Source organism: Rana temporaria, chromosome 7 (genome assembly GCF_905171775.1).
Source record: "Rana temporaria chromosome 7, aRanTem1.1, whole genome shotgun sequence".
NCBI lineage: Eukaryota > Metazoa > Chordata > Amphibia > Anura > Ranidae > Rana > Rana temporaria.
This window is the reverse complement of record NC_053495.1, coordinates 166647120-166666995: the sequence shown is the minus strand read 5'-3', so window position 1 is coordinate 166666995 and position 19876 is coordinate 166647120. Positions and strand designations below refer to the sequence as shown.

Here is a 19876-nt window from a genome sequence, read left to right as displayed (position 1 = left end):
CAGCAAGGTAGCATAGCAAATCTGCTCACCCATTATTGTTTTATCAAATTAACCAATTTGAGGTGCCAAAGGGTTATATATAGGTTACTAGACAAAACATGGAGTAGGCCAATACAAGAAATATTCTTATACCAGGGACACATTTTGTATGATTATCTGCAGCCTCAATATTATTATACAGTATTTATATAGCGCCAACAGTTTGCGCAGCGCTTTACATCAGGGAAGACAGTACAATAACATCCACCTCTAAAACAATGACCCTTAATAAAATCTATAAATATTAGCAATACTAATTTAATGGTGTATGAGAGATATCCTGTAAGGTGCAACTGCTACTTGGCTTTCTTGAAAAAAAAGCAAGAGAGATGTTGAATGGTTTTCATCCTGCAGGATCTAGCAAAGTCCATTCCAAAGATGTAAAAATCTACAGATTAAACAGAAAGCCTCTTATCCTGCATTTTATGCAACAATGAAAAATGCAAAAAATGGGTAACTTTGCCATATTTCACACAGTGAAGGGAAAAAAAGTGTCCAAGAGGTGCTGGGACTTTCATGAGAGTTCTGCTCCCCCCTTTTACATTTAAATATGGGTCTCAAACATGACTTGCTTTTTACTTTAATTGCTCACATAGATACTTACTGACCAGTAACTCTCCTGACCCAGCAATCAGCTTCCCTGAACAAATAGACATTCTCCTCTCAATGTACTTGTTTGTGCTTATCTGCGGGTCATTACAGCTCTCACATAAATGTCTGTATTTTCCTTCGACACAGGAAAGCTCAATTTTAATTCCATTCAATGTTCTTACTTTAACTGCAGGTATGCATAAGCCAAATTCATGTCTTACTCAGGTTCCAAATCACTGTTTTGGAAATGTCTGGAGGTATACAAAAAAGTTAGTGGCTTTCTACTCCCCGAGCTTGCAGCATGGCTTTGTCCGAGTATAGTTCCCATGTGCGATTCTTTGGTATAGACTCTATATGCATGCAAATTATTTTATTGCATGTATTATTTCAGTTATATGTAAAATGGTATCTACTAACCATGAAGCATCTGATAATAATAAATTCCAAAAATCAACCTATTAACCACTTAAGACCCGCACCATTATGCAGGTTAAGGACCTTGCCCCTTTTCGCGATTCGGCACTGCATCGCTTTAACTGACAATTGCGTAGTCGTGCGACGTGTCTCCCAAACAAAATTGGCGTCCTTTTTTCCCCACAAATAGAGCTTTCTTTTGGTGGTATTTGATAACCTTTGCGGTTTTTATTTTTTGCGCTATAAACAAGTAAAAAAGAGCGTAAAATTTGAAAAAAATCAATATTTTTTACTTTTTGCTATAATAAATATCCCCCAAAAAAGATATAAAAAAACGATACATATTCTTCTACCTATTTTTGGTAAAAAAAAAAAAAAAAAAAAAAAAATCGCAATAAAACGTTTTTTTAGATCTTTTCAGGGTATATTTATTATAGCAAAAAGTAAAAAATAGTTATTTTTTTCAAAATTGTCGCTCTATTTTTGTTTATAGCACAAAAAATAAAAACTGCAGAGGTGATCAAATACCAACAAAAGAAAGCTCTATTTGTGGAGAAAAAAGGACACCAATTTTGTATGGGAGCCACATCGCACGACCGCGCAATTGTCAGTTAAAGCGACGCAGTGCCGAATCACAAAAACTGGCCAGGTCCTTTACCTGCATAAATGTCCGGGTCTTAAGTGGTTAAGCTACATCATTTGTGGCAAAATAATAGGTGGTCTTTTAAAAGAAAAGTTCACATTTTATATATATATAAAAAAAAAAAAATTGCATTTATTTTTACACTGTAGCCTGTACAGCATGGGTGCTCAACCTGTGGCCATCCAGCTGTTGTGGAACTACAAGTCCCACAAGGCATTGCAAGGCTGACAGCTGCGAAACAGCTGGAGGGCTACAGGTTGAGCACTGATGTTGTAAAGCATTGCACTTGCGATTAGTAGATCACGGGTGCAATGCCAGCATCCTGCATACTCTCAGTGTGTGCCCATACCTCTGATAGATGCAGGAAGTTACTAAATTGCAGGAAAAAATCAATGAACTACAAGGACACTCACTAGCGCCCTCATTGAGAACTACAACAACTCTGAATGAATGACACAACCTCTGTTTTTAAATTGTAATAGCAGGTGTAGGGAGAGTGGGTAATCGAAGGAGAGGAGACAGGAGCTGAAACATGCAACATATTCCAACGGTGAACTTAGGCTTGAAAGAACATCTGTAGGATATACAATGGATATAGAAAGTCTATGTACAGTTAATAGGTTGCATTAAAGGTGGAAAAAGTTCTGAAATTATTTATCTTTGTCTCATATTTTTACATAAAATAAACCTGACATTTTAACAGGGGTGTGTAGACTTTTTTATATCCACTTAACAGATCCCAGGATCAGGGTGAGGCTAGTGCTGTGGCATACATTACAAATACCTGTAGAAAACCGATTCAGGAGTACATTTTAAGAAACCAGTATGCCACACAGAAAGCAGCCAGATATCAACTGATAACCCACAAGTCTATGAGAAATTTTAGCAAGCTGTTGGCTACAAAGCATATACTGGTTCTCAAACTTCAAATATCAAGATGTTTGCCTGGATTGATAACTTACAGATAAATATAATAGACCAGGGCTCGACAAATCCCGGGCGCAAGGTCGCCATGGCGACTAGAAATGGTGTCCTGGCGACTTGGCTTGGAAGGTAGGCAAAAAAAAAACAAAAAAAAAAAAATGTTTTTCTTTGTGAGCTGGCGGCATCTGGTGGTGAGCCGTTGGTATTACAAGTTATTACCACCAGATGTGAGCTGGCGCCATATGGTGGTGGCCGTTGGTATTACAAGTTAAGCATTACAAGTTAAACAGCAATTCTAATGTAATTTTTCGCTATTTTCACTGCCATCTTCTTCCCTCTAATTATATATATTTTTCATCCTAACACCCTAGAAAATAAAATGGCGATCGTTGCAATACTTTGTCACGCCGTATTTGCGCAGTGGTCTTACAAGCGCACTTTTTTGGGAACAAATTATACTTTTAATAAAAAAAATAAGACAACAGTAAAGTTATCCCCATTTTTTTTAATATTCTGAAAGATAATGTTACGCCGAGAAAATTCATACCCAACATGTCACGCTTCAAAATTGCGTCCGCTCGTGGAATGCCGACAAACTTTTACCCTTTAAAATCTTCATAGGCGGCATTTAAAAAATCTACAGGTTGCATGTTTTGAGTTACAGAGGAGGTCTAGGGCTAGAATTATTGCTCTCGCTCTACCAATCGCTGCGATACCTCACATGTGTGGTTTGAACACAGTTTACATATGCGGGCGCTGCTCACGTATGTGTTCGCTTCTGTGCGCAAGCTCGTCGGGACGGGCGCGTTTTCTGGCTCCTAACTTTTTTAGCTGGCTCCTAGATTCCAAGCAAATTTGTCAAACCATGTAATAGACATCAATACACCTACTTCACTCTAATTCAGGCATCTTTACATCCTGGGGTTATGCTAAATGTAGTATGTCCCACAATAAGTAGTCGCTATAACCCTACTTTATTTCAATTCAGATCATGCAAATAATGAGGAGTATCCAAGTACAGTAGTTATAAGAAGACTTACCCCATCAGGAAGAGCTCTCCAACATACAGCACTAACAAACTCATTGGTGTCGTCTTCTTTGCGGTCTTTATCCAAAACACTTTTTACTGTGTCAAACTTGAAAGTCAGCAGGGTCTTTGAGAGGCCCTTATAGTACAGGTAGAGGGAATTGTTTTCACTTCCTTAAAAAAAAAAAAAAAAGAGAAAATACATGCATCAGTCCTAATTAACTAAGCATTTATTAAATGGTATGAACAAAAAGGTTTAAATTCAAATGCATGAATGTTTTTAAGAAAATAAAAGCCTACAGTGTACACCAATTTTAAATATATATATATATATATATATATATATATATATTTACAGCTCAGCAAAATAGGAATAAAAATGAACAGTGAACATAAAAAAAAAAAAATCCTGAGAGGGGGGGTGAGAAGCAAATAGGCTGCAGTGAAGGGGGGCATGCATTCTTTTGGCTGTACTTCTTATTCCTTCTTTCTTTGTGCAGAAAATTAAGGGGGGGGGGGGGGATGCACGACTATAAAGTTTTTAGGAATGCTTTCTTTGCTCTAACTTGGTACATGGATCTTCAAACTACGGCCCTCAAGCTGTTGCGAAACTACACACATCCCATGAGCCATTGTAAAATTCACCGACATGACTAGGCATGATGGGAATTGTAGTTCCTGAACAACTGGAGGGCCGTAGTTTGAAGACCCTTGACTTGGTATCTTGAGTTCTGTTTGAGTACATCTTCAGAAATGTTTATCAGACAAATATCTGCATTTGTAAAATTGTTAGAAGAAACCAGTACTTCTCAGCAGGAATCATAATGCGAGTGGAGAGAGGGGAAGCGGCATACGGGCACAGCGCTGGATCAATGCAGAACTCTGGTGGACTAAGAGGTGGGAGAGTGTACATCAAATGGCAAAAAAGTTTGTACCTTAATGCAGGGAAGGCATTAAAGTAAAAACATGTTTTACCTTGAGAATCACTAAGTATAGGAGCTGAAGAAGCTGCGGCTGTCAAAAACAAAATGTATATCAGTGTTTAGAAACATTGTTCAGGGCAGAGAGCTATAAAGTAAGGTTGATCGATCAAATAACGTCGGTACATTCAGCCTGCCCATACATGGTTCGAATCTCATCCAGTCCCCGCTGAACTGGACGAGATTCGAACTATGGCCTACTTTAGTCTGAGCAATGATGACTAGCTCACTGTAAATTTGCAGGAAATACGTTGTCACTTCAGGAGAGAGAACACTGCATAAAATACATTTTCTATTTAATACCCGAGACCAGATGATGATTAATTACTACACACAGCCTCTCCAAGGAAACTAGTAAAACACTGAAATTATCTGGGGAAGTGTAAAATTAGATCATAGTGAAGCAGAAAATTAAGTAAAATACTGACCACAGGCAATATAATCTCCATTCGATGCTAAACCGACAAAATTCTTTTCATTGATATGACCCTTGAAGGAGCGCAGGCAATGTGGTCTGGAGACGTTCCACAGCTTCAGCTGGCTGTCCGTTGATCTAAAGATTTCAGAAGCAAACAGAAGTGTAATGCCAGACTGGAAACAGAAAAAGACTTTCTATGAAGTATTATATATATGGGAAGAATTTACATTGTACACCAGCTTTACAAAGGTACAGTCAAGTGTTAAAGAAGCACTCCAGCCCTTTCTGCAATATCAGTCCGATGGGCAACATCACTGCAGGCTATTGCACAGCCCACTGATTAGGTCACTACTGCTTTTACAAGATTATAACTGGGGTCGCAAAGAGATTTGGTGTTTATTTTTGGATATTGCTGAACATATCTGAATAATTTTTTGTGGCTAGAGTTCAGCTCTGAAGGAGAAGTACAACCAAAGCTTGCTTGGCTGTACTTCTCCTGTGAATCACAAGAGTGCAGTTCGTTTTGCACTCCTGTGACCCCATTTCAGCAGACAGTGGGCTGAAGCCCGCTGTCGGCTGATGTGACTGAGCCGTCCAGGCTGAGGAAGGTTTATAACCATATAATGGGGATCCGCCCACATGCCTGGACCGACACCTGGCTCAGCCTCTCATCTAACCTCTAAAAGCCTGAGCAAGCCGCTCCCTCCACAGCACTACGCGCCAGTGAGTGTGGGGGTGGGCGGCAGAGCGACAGTGACTGACAGTCACCAGCTCTCTCACTACTCATGGAGCAGTGAGAACCAAGTGATTGGCAGTGTTTAATCGCTGGGTTCTCAGTGTTAGAGCTGGCCGGGTACCGATGCTGCATTCAGCTAAGTATGATTTAAAAAAAATGTAATAAAAAATCTCATACTTCTCTTAAACAAAAGACCATACAAAAAAGACACTACAAACACTACTGTACAAGTTCAATAAACAGTTTCTAAAATGATTAGTTCCCAATTATTCTGCAGCACCCACGTCTCTCAGTGGGTCTATGCTCATTGTGTGGCTTGGTGAACATACAAGAAATTAGGTAAAATATACAGAATCGGGACATAACTGGAATAAATGTCTGACATGTGCTAATCATTATATTCAAAACAAACCTTTTGCCATAGAAATCCACTTTAGGAACAACCCTCAAAGCAGTAATACACCCAAACATTATATTTCAGCTTTTCTTATATGTGATGGTGGTATTAGGGCCCTTTCACAACCAATCGATTTTTCGCTTGAAGCTCTAAGGCTGCATTCACACCTCACAGCTCATAAAACGCCCGAAAAACGGCCAAAAATAAAAATCCCATTCATTTCAATGACACCTGTTAACATCTCAGCGTTGTGTCACCTGAAGCAAAATGTCTGAAAAATGAATTGAGCTCAAAAAAAGAGCACCATCTTCTTTGGGGCAAATTACAGGCGTTGTCTGCTTTTTACATTGGTGACCTGTACAAATTTGTGGTAAAAACGCGCTACTTTGAAATGCTCAGGTGTGAATGTAGCCTAAAACGCTCTACAAAACAACACAACATTCATTTCAATGGCCCCTGTTCACACCTGAGCATTCTGCCGCGTGAAGAAAAACGCCTGTCATTTAAAAAAAGTACATAAGACTTCAACTCAAACACATTAGCCTTTTATAAGCGTTTTGTCGCATGTCTTCTGCTTCAAAACAGCAGCTCTCCACCCAAAATTTCCTCCACCTCTATCCCACTAATGCTATCCCTATCCCCCTCATACTGACAATGGTGCGGTCTGCTGTGCATCCTGTTCCAATTCCTCCAGAGTTGTCTCCCACTAATACAGAAGGTGTGTTACTTGCCAGATAACCAGGTAATAACAGAGGGAAAAAAAAGCAGAATTAAAGCAAACAAATGCAGCCACCACATCCAATGACTGGTAAGCTGCAATATATTACATTTTTGGTTTAGGGTTTAATACCGCATTAAAGCTCAATGTTAACCCTAAACTACTTACGCAGAAACTATTTCCTCTCCATTTACAAATTTGGCGTAGGAGACAGCTTTGCGATGCCCTTTGAACACCATGATCGGCTGCTTAGTGTTGCGGAGGTCGTAGTAATGTACACAGTGATCTAGGGATAAAACAAGTATGGGTTAAAAATAATGTAGATGAAAGATTACAGTTCTGTGTGGAAATATGAAGCACCAACAAGATACAAGCCACATTCTTGCTGTAATGTATTAAAAATGTTGCGAAGACATTGATTTTTGTAGGTGTGCATTTATTTTTTATGTAGAATCCGTAAAACAACAAATCAAAATTAGCACACGTTGGCAATACGCGTTATTGGATAATTTGTTACAAAGACACAGGCCACATAGGCTATTTAGCAGAGATTGATTGTAGGAATGAGAAAACGGGGTCGTATTACGCAGAGAGCGGTTTCTTGGACGCTGTCCTGCGCACTGCAATGATTGGGATCATGGACCAAATCTCTTTGCAGTACAGGGAGCACTAATCTTCCCCCATCCCCAGCAAGCAGTAAAGTGACCTATGTCTGATGAGCTGCTCCGGAATAGCCGCGTCTTTATGTAGCCTATTACTGTCTGTCATTTTCTGACAATAAGAAAGTTTTGACAGCTTCAGTGTGGAGGAAATAACCGGTAAGGCGATTTTGTTTTTTTTCTCTACATTTAAAGCTCAGCTAGAAAATAGTTCTGTTAAAACGCCAAGATAATGAAATATTGTCTAAATAAGAGGCATGCGTATTCTTACATGGATCTTGGTGTCCTTTGTGTATTTGTTTAGATTTGTGTAGTGATCCAATGTGAAAGTTTGTCTCTGTGCAGGAATAAAGATCAGATACGGCGGTTCTCTATCCTTGTGCAGGGCGACAGGTCTGGTCTCCGCCCCCTCCTCTAGTTTTCTGCAGGCAGTCTGTAGTGGGCGGGCCTATTGGGACCTTCTCATCACTCTCCAATCACTGTGCTATCTGCACAGATAATCTGCAGCACATCAATGTCATTACTAATTTTACAAGAAAAGAACTTGGTGTGGAAAGACATTTGGTGCACCCAAAGTGGATTTATATTGTTTAAGAGCATTGAGGAATATACTGAAATGATCGTTTCTGTGCTCAGAGTTCAGCTTTATAGAAAAACGTCATTTCTGACACAATTTAACTGTTCAGAACTTCATGGTATACATTAATCATATCTCCTCAGGAACGTTTAAAGAGGAGCTTCAGTCGCCTCTGAAAAAATGTAGTTATCAGCTACAAATACTGTAGTTGCCGACTTCTAATAAAAGGACACTTACCTGTCCCAGGGATCCAGCTCTGTACTCACTTGTACGATTGTTCAATGGGCTTCGGGTCCAGGCACCTGCATCTTAACTAAAAGGAACCTGGGTGTGAAGCTGCAAGGCTTCCCCTGGGCATGTACGAGCCATGCTGCACTGCGTGAATGATCCCGCAGTCTTCTGGGCCATGTTATGGGGCGGTAGCGAACTTCCCCTTAGATTGCCCAAGTTATCCAGGCGAAAAAAATGTTGCTGGTTTACTACTGCTTTAAAGTGAGACTTCATCCAGAAGGGGATTTTCCACTTGTTTCCCTTCTCCCCCTCTACGCTTTAACATTTGACACTTTATTTTGGGAGCGGGTGCCAGTTTTTAACAGCTGCTTTAACACGCTCCCAAAATAAATTGTCAAATTTTAACCACTTAAAGACCTCAGGTGTTTTTCAGATTTGGTGTTTGCAAGACTAAAACATTTTTTTCTGCTAGAAAATTACTTAAAACCCCCAAACATTATATATATATTTTTTTCTAACACCCTAGAGAATAAAATGGCGGTCATTGCAATACTTTTTGTCACACCGTATTTGCGCAGCAGTCTTACAAGCGCACTTTTTTTGGAAAAAATTCACTTTTTTGAATTAAAAAATAAGACAACAATAAATTTGGCCCAATTTTTTTATATATTGTGAAAGATAATGTTACGCCGAGTAAAATGATACCCAACATGTCACGCTTTAAAATTGCGCCCGCTCGTGGCATGGCGTCAAACTTTTACCCTTAAAAATCTAGATAGGCGACGTTTAAAAAATTCTATAAGTTGCATTTTTTGAGCTACAGAGTAGCTCTAGGGCTATAATTATTGCTCTCGCTCTAACGATCGCGGCGATACCTCACTTGTGTGATTTGAACACCGTTTTCATATGCGGGCGCTACTCACGTATGCGTTCGCTTCTGCGCGCGAGCTCGTCAGGACGGGGCGCTTTAAAAAAATTTTTTTTTTGTTTTCTTATTTAATTTTATTGATTTTATTATTTTTTACACTAAAATATAAAAAAAAAAAAAAATGATCACTTTTATTCCTATTACAAGGAATGTAAACATCCCTTGTAATAGAAAAAAGCATGACAGGTCCTCTTAAATATGAGATCTGGGGTCAAAAAGACCTCAGATCTCATATTTAGGCTTAAATGCAAAAAAAAAAAAAAAAAAGGAAAATTTGTCATTTAAAAAAAATAACAGAAAAAAAATTGTCTCTTTAAGAGGCTGGGCGGGACTGACGTTTTGACGTCACTTCCGCCCAGCAGAGCTATGAGGACGGGTGGGGGCCATCTTGCCCTCACTCAAGTCCTCACTCTCCTGGCGGCAGCATCGGATCTCCTCCGCTGCTACCGACGGCTCCGGTAAGCGGCGGAGGGCGCGGAAAAGCGGCGGGAGGGGGGGGGGGCCCCTCTCCCGCCACCGATAACGGCGATCTCGCGGCGAATCCGCCGCGGAGACCGCCGTTATCGTTTACACGGCCGCCAGCTGAAAACATGGATATCTCAGTTGTGGCAGCAGCTGCTGCCGTTACTGAGATATCCATGTTTAAAAAGAGGACGTACATATACAGTGGGGGGTCCTTAAGTGGTTAAAAAGGAGAGGGGGGAGGAGGGAAACAAGTGGAAAATCCCCTTCTGGATGAAATCTCACCTTAAAGCCGTAGTTAACCAGCAAAAAAAGTCTCCTGCAAAATAATAGTATAATGTACTAGCATGCATCACGGACAATACTGCTGACTTTTAATAAATGGACACTTACCTGTCCAGCGCGCCCGCAATGTCGGCAGCCGAGGCCGAGCAAGCGCTCATCCCGGCTGCCCCCGCCATAATCCTCGGTGAGGGAATCAGAAAGTGAAGCGTTACGGCTTCACTACCTGGTTCCCTACTGCGCATGCGCGAGCCGCGCGCCTTAACTGGTCCCCGCTGTCTCCAGGGACCAGTGTGTTTCTCAGAAGACAACGGGGGGTGACACGAAGGGCCGTGAATCCCGCGGGAGTCTATACCTGGAAGTGGAATAGACTATTTTACAGATATCTGGAACCCCCTCTCCCCTGAAAGGTACCAAATGCAACACCGGGGGGGGACGGGGAAGGGCTCCGAAAAGCGGAGGTTAACTTTTTGTGTGGACCTCCACTTTAAGTGAACTTATCCTTTAATTCAGAATTAGAATGTAAAATTACAATCCAATTTAGGAGATACCACTTAGACCATAAAAAAAAAAAAATAAGAATAGTTCCCTGTACTGTTACTGGCTACACTGTAGAATACTCTTCATTATTTACTTTAGCAGTATTTGGAATAGGAAACAGACATGCTTGATCTGAAAGCTAGCTTCATTTTAGATTTTAGTCTGCTGCTGATGCTTGCCTGTAATTTTCAAAAACCGACAAAGCTTTATTCAAGTGTTGACACAGACTCCATTTAGTCATTTGACAGCTACAGACAATCCTTGATGATATAACACTTTAAAACCAGTACACAGAACAAGCCAAAATGGTTAAAATGTCGTCAATGTTGAGTGCATACATGAACAATCGCTACTCAACAATCCAGATACATATTGATTCATCCCATCGCAGAGCTGGAAAGCAGTAATAAAATGGAAAGATTAAAGCAGACAAGCTGAGCCTTTCAGCGGAGAATGTCCAACCTCTTGCACTGACTAAGCCATTAAATCTAGGGAACAGAAGAATGTGAGAAAGCGCAAGATGAACCTATATCATATGCATGCGTTCTATAAAGCCACAAGATCAGCCAAACTAAAGGGATCACAAACAGAAATCAACTGAACACTTGAAAAGCACTTCAGGAACATAGCTTGAACTCAGACCTTCAGAAATTGCCTGCATAGGTACATATTCTGCAAATAGCTTCAGATGACCCAATCTCCTTGTGACCTTAATGCCTCCTATGGATACGTGCAGCAAAATGAAGCCTCCTGGCCATGGTTCTTCATACATGGATAGGCCAGGCACTCGATCGTTTGCTATTGCTTTAGGCATAGTTTCTTATCTAGCTAAAATTAGGTGCTTAATTATTAATTGATTGTTAAAACATGCAGTGTACAGCCGCATCTCCCCACACACATCCATTCAGGAAATCTTTATTTCACATTCATCCTACACTCCTCAACAACCAATGAATAAGATCAATGACATCTATAAGCCTTGATAGGGAATGCCAGGTAAAAGCTGGGATACATTAACAACTTATTGCTGCCCCTTTGCCATATGTCACTTATGAAGACTAAAAGAAAAAGAAAGAAAATGCCATCTGGGCTGTAAAAAGAGAAATAAAAATAAAAAACATTACTATGGGGTACATATTGCATTACCCCTATCAGTCACCAAAAAAATAAAAGCCCAAAGCCAGTTAATGACAAGACTTGCTCACCGATTATCCCGCTTTCCTGGCCTGCTTGCTCGGATAAGGATCTAGTATGTATTTTGGAGGGGAGCACACAATTTTTTATTTTTTTGCAATGAGGTTTCCCTCAAAATCCATACAAGACCCAAAGGAGGAGATTTACCAACGATGGAGTGCAAAATCTGGTGCAATCAGCTTCCAAGTTTTATTGTCAAACCTTTATTTGAACGAGCTGACCTTAGAAGCTGATTGGCTACCATGCACAGCTGCACCAGATTCCGTGTGCACCAATTTTAGTAAATCTCTACCAAAGGGTCTTGGTTAAGGATGCAGCAGATGCCATCTGCTTAACAATCGGCTCTTTATTGGCTGTTAAAGATGTCATTGGGTGACGGCTCTTTAACAACCAGCTGAAAGTTAATACATTCCTTACATTTTGGATGCTTGGACCACTACTTAAACGCATGCATTCATTTATTTTTTAGTGAATTGACCAATGCGGTTTTATTATTTACCAAGTGGTTTTGCTTTTTGAGGTAAAGATTACATAAAGGGATAGTGAATCAGTATCGCATGCGATATTTGGGAAAAATGTGTCATGTGACCCAAATACCACATGCGATATGCTTTAGTGAATTGAGCCCAGCGTCCTTAACAACCAGAGAGACAGGGAAGGTGTAACGGCAGCAAATAGGCAGCTCTGCTACAAAGGGTTGGGTCCTCTGTGTGTCTCTGTACAATAACTTAAAGAGTAGGTCTTCATTATCTCCAGTTTCATTATCTACAAACTGAAGGTATTTTTTCAGTCTCATGTATTAATAACACCACTTTGTAAAATTGGCACTACTAAAAACTACCTGACTCTGACACACTTGTCTGTACACTTACAAAAACAGGCAGTAGGATTTTTTTTTAAACTGGCAAAGGTCATTTTAAAAGGTCCATAGCACCAGAAAAGCGTCAGTGGTGCTTTACTGAATTCCCTCAAATATGTTCATTTTTTTTTTTAAATTTTATTGCATCTCAGTGCTGCAGATCTTCTCTGTCTACTTGCATGTACTCCAATGACAGCTGCATGGCATTTCTCATTGCAGCTTTTCTGATGGTGACATATGAGCGTCATTATGGCTGCTTGTATTCTCCACTGGGCGAGGTTACCAATTACCTACCCCCCTTTGCTTGACGCCTCTGATCAACAATTTTACCTCCTATCTTGTTCTACCAATTACCCTAGGTAAGAATGTTTGGACCACCTAGTCGTGCTCCCCTTCTTCCCTCTCTAGTTACTTACCCCTAACTAGTATATATATTTTTTTTTTACTACCATGTATCTTTTACTATAGGTATCCATAGCCTCTACTTGCTCCTGATGAGTGGAAATTATCCACGAAACGCGTCGAGCTTACCCTATAGATGATATGTCACTCCAATCATGGATACCACCATGGGCATTTGAACGTTCGAATCATGTACCCTATATTATATATTTTTTATGAATCTACATCAATTTGGATACACTGCTGATCACAGTACTTACCATGTGTTACATGGTTTACCATGTCATCTTTGCAACTTTCCATGATCGTCTAGTCATGCTACTATTATATACTCTATGTAAATATTGAATTACCATGCATACCCACCATGCAACATTGCTGGCTATATTGGTTATCATTTGCTACATTGTTACAAATATTACCTGTCATGATTGACAGATCATGCTTTTATTTTTTTATTTTTTATTTTACTGTTAACAACTACCACTGATTGCTGTTGATCACAGTCTATACCATGTGTTACATTGTTTACTATGTCTATATTGGAACTCACCGTGGTCAATCAGTCATTTCTCCATCATGCATTTTAACATACTTGTTGATCTACCATGTATAATTACCATGCATACATGCTGGTTACATCGTTTATCACGTGTTACTTTGGGTATCATGATATTATTGGAATGTTTATGACTGATCGATCATGTTCCTACTATGAATTTTAACATATTATTTATTACTATGTATCTACAATGCAACGTATCCAAATGTGCTACTAATAAACAGCCTATTTTATTTACCCACTGATTCGTTCTGCCCTTAATGTTTTGTTTCATATAAAGTCCCAATTTTCCCTAGTCCCCATTAGTCCCTCTTTGTTCATTTTACCAATATGGGAGGACTATAACAGAAAGTGGTCAAACAAGGACATTTCTTTTGGTGGTATTTAATCCCTGCTTAGTTTCTCTCTGAGAGATATATATATATATATATATATATATATATATATATATATATATATATATATATATATATATATTTTAAATTAGCAATTTTTCTTCTTCACTGATAGGATGTACTGATGGGCATCGATGATTCAGCACTAATAAGCTACACTGAAAAGCAGCACTGACTGGCATCACTGCACCGATGATCAGTGTCCTGATTACCTATATAGATATCCCCTTGCGAGGAGATGCCACTGATCGGCTCTCCTCACACTCTGTTTGTGTGTTTACAAGTGATCAGCTGTGAATGGACACAGTCGATCACTTGGGTAGAGAGCTGCATCACTGGCTCTTTAACAAGATAGGGGTCGCGTGTCCCTGGGACACGATGCGCCAATGATTGCCGTGGGTGTGCGAGAGTGGTGAGACTGGGGCGACGTCGTTCCAGAACGAGAGGGGATCCCGCTCGCCATCATTTTACTATTCGGTGGACAGGAGGTGGTTAATCTCCACCTAAATTACAATGGCACTTGTTTGGGAAAGGTTTACACCAAGGAGCTTTTGTGGGTGTCATTCTGCATTTAGTGTTTCTCAACGGCAGGATTAGGACAAAAGAGACACACTGATCTACTGAATGAAACTTGCAGTGCTGTTCTAAGCTCAGAGATCTCCTTGCCATTTGCAGTGAAGGGAGCTTACCATTCAGAGGTTTAAGAGTATTATCTCTTAGCCCTGGGTCTGTGACCAAGACTGGGGGATTGGTCACAGCCCCGGTGGGCGGGACAAAACATGTCAGGTGGAGGTGGCTGGAGCGACGCTAGCTGAGGCCACATTCATCTACATACTAATGCACTTGGTTGGTAAATGGTGCACTTTCTTCTCTTTGATACTGATCTACTGAAGACTTGTTGATCATACCTATGTGTAGCTCATATGATTGAGGCAGGCGTGGACGCATGAACAACCCAAATAACAAGGTTTTATTCAGGTTTCATAAAGCCTCTCTTAGGTAAAGGCATATGTAAACCTCATAGGGTTACCAAAACCCCAAGTTACTTTTAGATCAAGTATAAGCAGTGCACACATTTACTTATTTAGATGTTAAATATCTACATGCAAGGAGTTTTCAGGTCATCCCTGTGTGGGTTTCCTCAGGGTACTCTGGCTTTCTCCCACACTCCAATGACATTCTGGTACGTTATTTGGCCCCTGTCTAAATGGGCCCCAGTATGCACATGTATGAATGTGAACTAGGGACCTTAGATTGTAAGCTCCTTGAGGGCAGAGGCTGACGTAAATATACAATATATAGGTAAAGTGCTGCGTGCATGGGGGTGCTATATAATTAACAAATAAATAAAAGGGCATCAAAAACTACAAGCCCATAATCACCCATTAACTCCAAATGTACCAACGAACTCCTAAATATTAGAAAGTATATGGTTTAATAGGAAATAATCTAAGAAGCTGATATTTCACCACGAGAGCTGACCATAATTTGAGAATGATTCTACAGGCTCATAGTGCCAACAATAACAGACAATGAGAAATGAATGCTCAAGCCTGGTGATGTGTCTTAACCCAAGTATGTAGCTGTGTGGAACTAGAAGTGATGGAGAACCAATGACTGCAGGTTTTAGTTTTTTATCTGGAGAGGTTGCACTAAATTAGCTACCAACAAGACTGACTGTGTCTGGTATGAATACAAAGCACAATATACTCCACAAAGCTCACACACAACTGAAACTTAAGCTTCCTGCTGTGCTTCAGTTGTGTGTGCTTCCAGGCACATTGGAGAAGCTCAGTGGAAACCCCAGCCTTCCCCAAATAAAAGGCATGCCCATCATGATATGAGACAAGCTCCATGGAGTCAGACATTCCCCAAGGCACTGTAAACAAACGAAGCTGAAAGCCTAATACTCAACAAAACTGAATGGACAACAGCTATAGAAAGCCTAACTTGCTTGGAGGCACAGTAAACACACTTGACATATCGGTTACATTTCATTCAGAGTCCAACGCCCCAAGATAAGCTAAAGTACAGGCTGCTTCTTCCCCGTTACTTTCTGCTGTTCACTAAACAAACTTTGATCTGAAAATGGATATCATTTGTAAAACACTTCCCGTTGGGTAACTACTATTTGTTTCTTACAGATAAAAGTTGACTACTAATTTACCTTTGTCAATTAAATTTCACATTCTTACCAACTGCTTCCCATCTGCCATACGTGTATTATTTTTATATAATAGAGAAAATATAGAGAATATATATATATATATATATATATATATATATATATATATATATATATATATATATAATCCTCGGACAGTTGCAGCGATGATCTACATAACATTTTTTAGTGCTGTGAATACACACTATACACTTTTACAGGTGGTGGAAGGTGCTCCCCATGCCACTGCCTTTTCTGAGCTCTCCCATAACATCGGGGAGCCGGTCGCGATGCGACCGGTTGGATCCGATGCCTAAGACAGAGTACACAGAGTAAAAGGAACATCCGGTTTGTTTGTATACAAGCCATTACCAGCTTGTAAACCATCTAATCAAACTGATCTTGGTTTGATAAGATTGCTTTGGAGGGTAAAGGAGAGATCTGGGGTCGAATAAAGAGACAGCTGTATATACCGTCTCTCATTCAGCCCGTGTGTACCCAGCCTTGGGATGAGGACAGATGTTTGACTCATCTGTCCCACGAAGTGTCTCCATATCACAGCACACTGGCATTACAGTCACCCATGTTGCTATAACTGAACGTGGAACTGACATGAAGGCATAAGGAAGTGCCTGTTCTTTGCGGAAAAAAACTAGATTAGGTATTTTGTTTGCAGTACAAACTGTAGAATTGTACTGACCTCCATTACTCTATGCCCATAACCTAACAATTTAGAATATAATGCTGTATATACAGTAGATATATCCCAGTATTAAAGCAAATATCAAGGAGGTACACTACATAGAATACCAAAAAAAAAAATAGGTTAGAGTATACACATTACTAAGAAAGAGCAGCAGATCTGCAGTGCTGCTAGAAAATACAACCATTCTAGTACTTCTAATCTTACCACATTAACAAGTAGCCAAATGTCTTGATACAAAAGGCTCCTATTAAGCACTTTGGAAACCATAAGTGATATTTAATCTAGAGCAAAAAGTATCCTATTCTGTAGCTGAACAATGCTAATATGTGATATTACATGGCTGTGTGCACTTAGAAATTGGAATTAATGCTAGCCTAAGTAGTAATCTGTGCTGAGGGTATTTAGAAGACAATGATGTTCTCATACATAGTTTTAGCAATTTGAAAGAAAAAAAAAAGGGGGATCAATTTCAAAATTCAAATAAAGCAAATTATATATATAGTATTATTATTCTGTACTATGCACATGCTCACACTTTGTTGTTAAAGCAGTGTTCCGGCCAAAATAGATAAATTAAACCCAGCAGCTACACATACTGCAGCTGCTGGCTTTTAATAATAGGACACTTACCTGTCCTGGAGTCCCTCGATGTCAGCACCGCCGCTGTTTCCATCAGCTGTCAGGTGCTGCCGCTGCCCTTTGCGGGTAAGGGAACATGGCAGTGTAGCCTTTCGGCTTCACACCGGGAACCCTACTGCGCATCCGCAAAGCCCCGCTCCCATCTCCTATTGGCCCGGCCATTAGAGGAGGAAGCCCAGTGGTAATGTCACGGCCACGACTCCCGGAAGTGGGAAAGGATACCTTTCAAAAAAGGTGCAAATTGTGGGGGTGGAATCAGATGAGCAGAAGTTACACTTTAGGGTAGAACTCCACTTTAAGTATCTGTTTCTGAAATTTGGTCATGTGTTTATGCGCTGTTTGTTTTTCATTTTTAGGGTTAACATTTAGTAGAACTATAAATCCAGATATATGCTGTGATTTTAGTAATAAATGCATCTTAAACAGTCTTTCATTCAGTTATCGCCAGCTGTTGCTGACCCAGGGAGAGTGCATTTGGTATCACTGCGCTTGTGACAGGAGTCGGCACTATACAGGAAGCATCAGCTTGCTTTAAAAAAGGCCTGAATTCTTTCCTAAAAGTACACAATATAACTGGGTACTAACCCTTATAAGTAAAGTTGATCCGGAGAAAATTTGATTGCCTCTCGGGGGATCAGGAAGGATTTTTTTTCCCTGCTATAGCAAATTGGACAATACTTTGCAGGGGTTTTTCACCTTTCTCTGGATCAACTGTGGGTATAGGATTGTGTATATGGGATTGTAAGTTTTTTTCTTTATTTGATTGAACTAGATGGACTTGTGTCTTTTATCAACCTGACTATGTAGGTTATGCGGCTGAAAGCAAGCTCTGCTCTACAGGCAGTGCTTGCTTTCTCTACTGCTGGCTTCATTAACAACACTGATGCTCTGGGATTGAGGGTCAGCAACCTGTGTTCTAGGTTTGCCAACCCGCCATCCTAGAGGAGGTTGTAGGTCACATTAGAGGCTTCCCCGGGCCACTGGTTGGGCACCCCTGGTTAAGGACAAGTCTGATTATTGGAGGAGAACAGGCAGAGTTCTCAGCATAGCTCTAGAACTGATCAGTGTGTGGTCTGTTTTTAATAAGAAAGCAATGGGACTGGCATTCCACGCAAAGAAAGCAATAAAAAGAGTACAGGATATTTTCTCATACAAGTACATGGTACAGCAGGCACATACCCTGTATAAGGTATATGAAATGTTGCCTTTACATATTCTTTAGACTGCAATAGTTCAGAAAATTGTAATATTTTAAATATTATAATACTGACCATAATAAAGAAGCACTATACCTTCCTTTTAAGGCTTGGCGTTCATGGTTAGAATGGAAAGACTCAAGCTAAAACAAAACGCTCATTTAGAGTCGTAAGGGTCATGTTGTACAAGTCTGTCTCTGTGCGGGCTCAGGAACAGGCCGTGTGTGGCTGGGGAGCACATGGAAATGATGGTGTCGAGCACAGTGTGTCCTGCCCTTACTTAGTAACCTTCTTCCCCGACAGGCCCTGCTGATGGCTGGAGGTTATAGATGACATTCAGCCAGCTCTGGATAATGGGCATACACTGAATGCTGGGGGAGGGGACGCACGCGCCCTTTCTGTTTTAATTGTATTGTCAGAAGCTTTTGACATAACAAGCGATAAAAATGTCAATGAAAGAGAGCAAGGTTCACTGCAGAGAAGGGAGGGGGGGGGGCCTACAACTAAAAAGAAAGCTGCCTCAATACAGTATAGATAATAATGGCCGATACATCCCTGGTTGCCAAGCTGATGTTAATCTCATCCTTATCAATGGGGGAGGCAGTCAATTCCTACAGCGACTTGCTCTCTAAATGCTACACATTTTATATTACCACGCAAATAGCATTCACCACATCATCGGGGTTGTCACCAATCCACATAGTCCCTGCCAGAATCTATACACACACAACTAAAGGAGGCAAGCCTAGTATAACATTAACCACACAGTGCAGGGAGGCACCATGAGGCTAGCTGGCACCCCGACCAGTCCACGTCTATTCATCTTGTTCATCTCAATGGAATGGCTTGTATGCTTTAATACATTTATTCTGGGCTACAAACACCTGCTTCAGTTTGCAAGCAGTGACTATAGCACACCTGACATAGCGGGTGGACTTAAAAGACTTTGGCTGAAAAAGCAATCATTTAAAAAAAGGATAAGTTCACCTTTTAAAATAAATACATGCACTTTTCTTTGCAGGTAAATAAATGTGCATTTAATTATTTTGAGTCTGTAAGTCATTGCACCAGCGATCAGCAGATTGCTAATGCCCTGCAGATCTGACAGTATATCCGTGTACCCATACATCCCGTACGGGCAAGCAGATACCCCGACAAGAAGAATCAATGAACTACCACGGCAAAAAATTGGG

General features: G+C 40.4%; 1 protein-coding gene across 4 annotated transcripts in view; it reads right to left on the bottom strand.

The window, feature by feature from the left end:
• The window catches only part of COP1 (COP1 E3 ubiquitin ligase), a 277841-nt gene that overhangs the window by 62766 nt on the left and 195199 nt on the right, over positions 1-19876 (bottom strand). For all 4 annotated transcript variants that reach the window (XM_040360368.1, XM_040360369.1, XM_040360370.1 and 1 more), the window contains 3 exons: positions 7056-7173; positions 5047-5171; positions 3652-3812 (listed from right to left, as the gene is read on the bottom strand). In XM_040360368.1, the coding sequence (XP_040216302.1) occupies positions 3652-3812; positions 5047-5171; positions 7056-7173 (404 nt within the window). The remainder of the gene's footprint in view (positions 1-3651; positions 3813-5046; positions 5172-7055; positions 7174-19876) is intronic.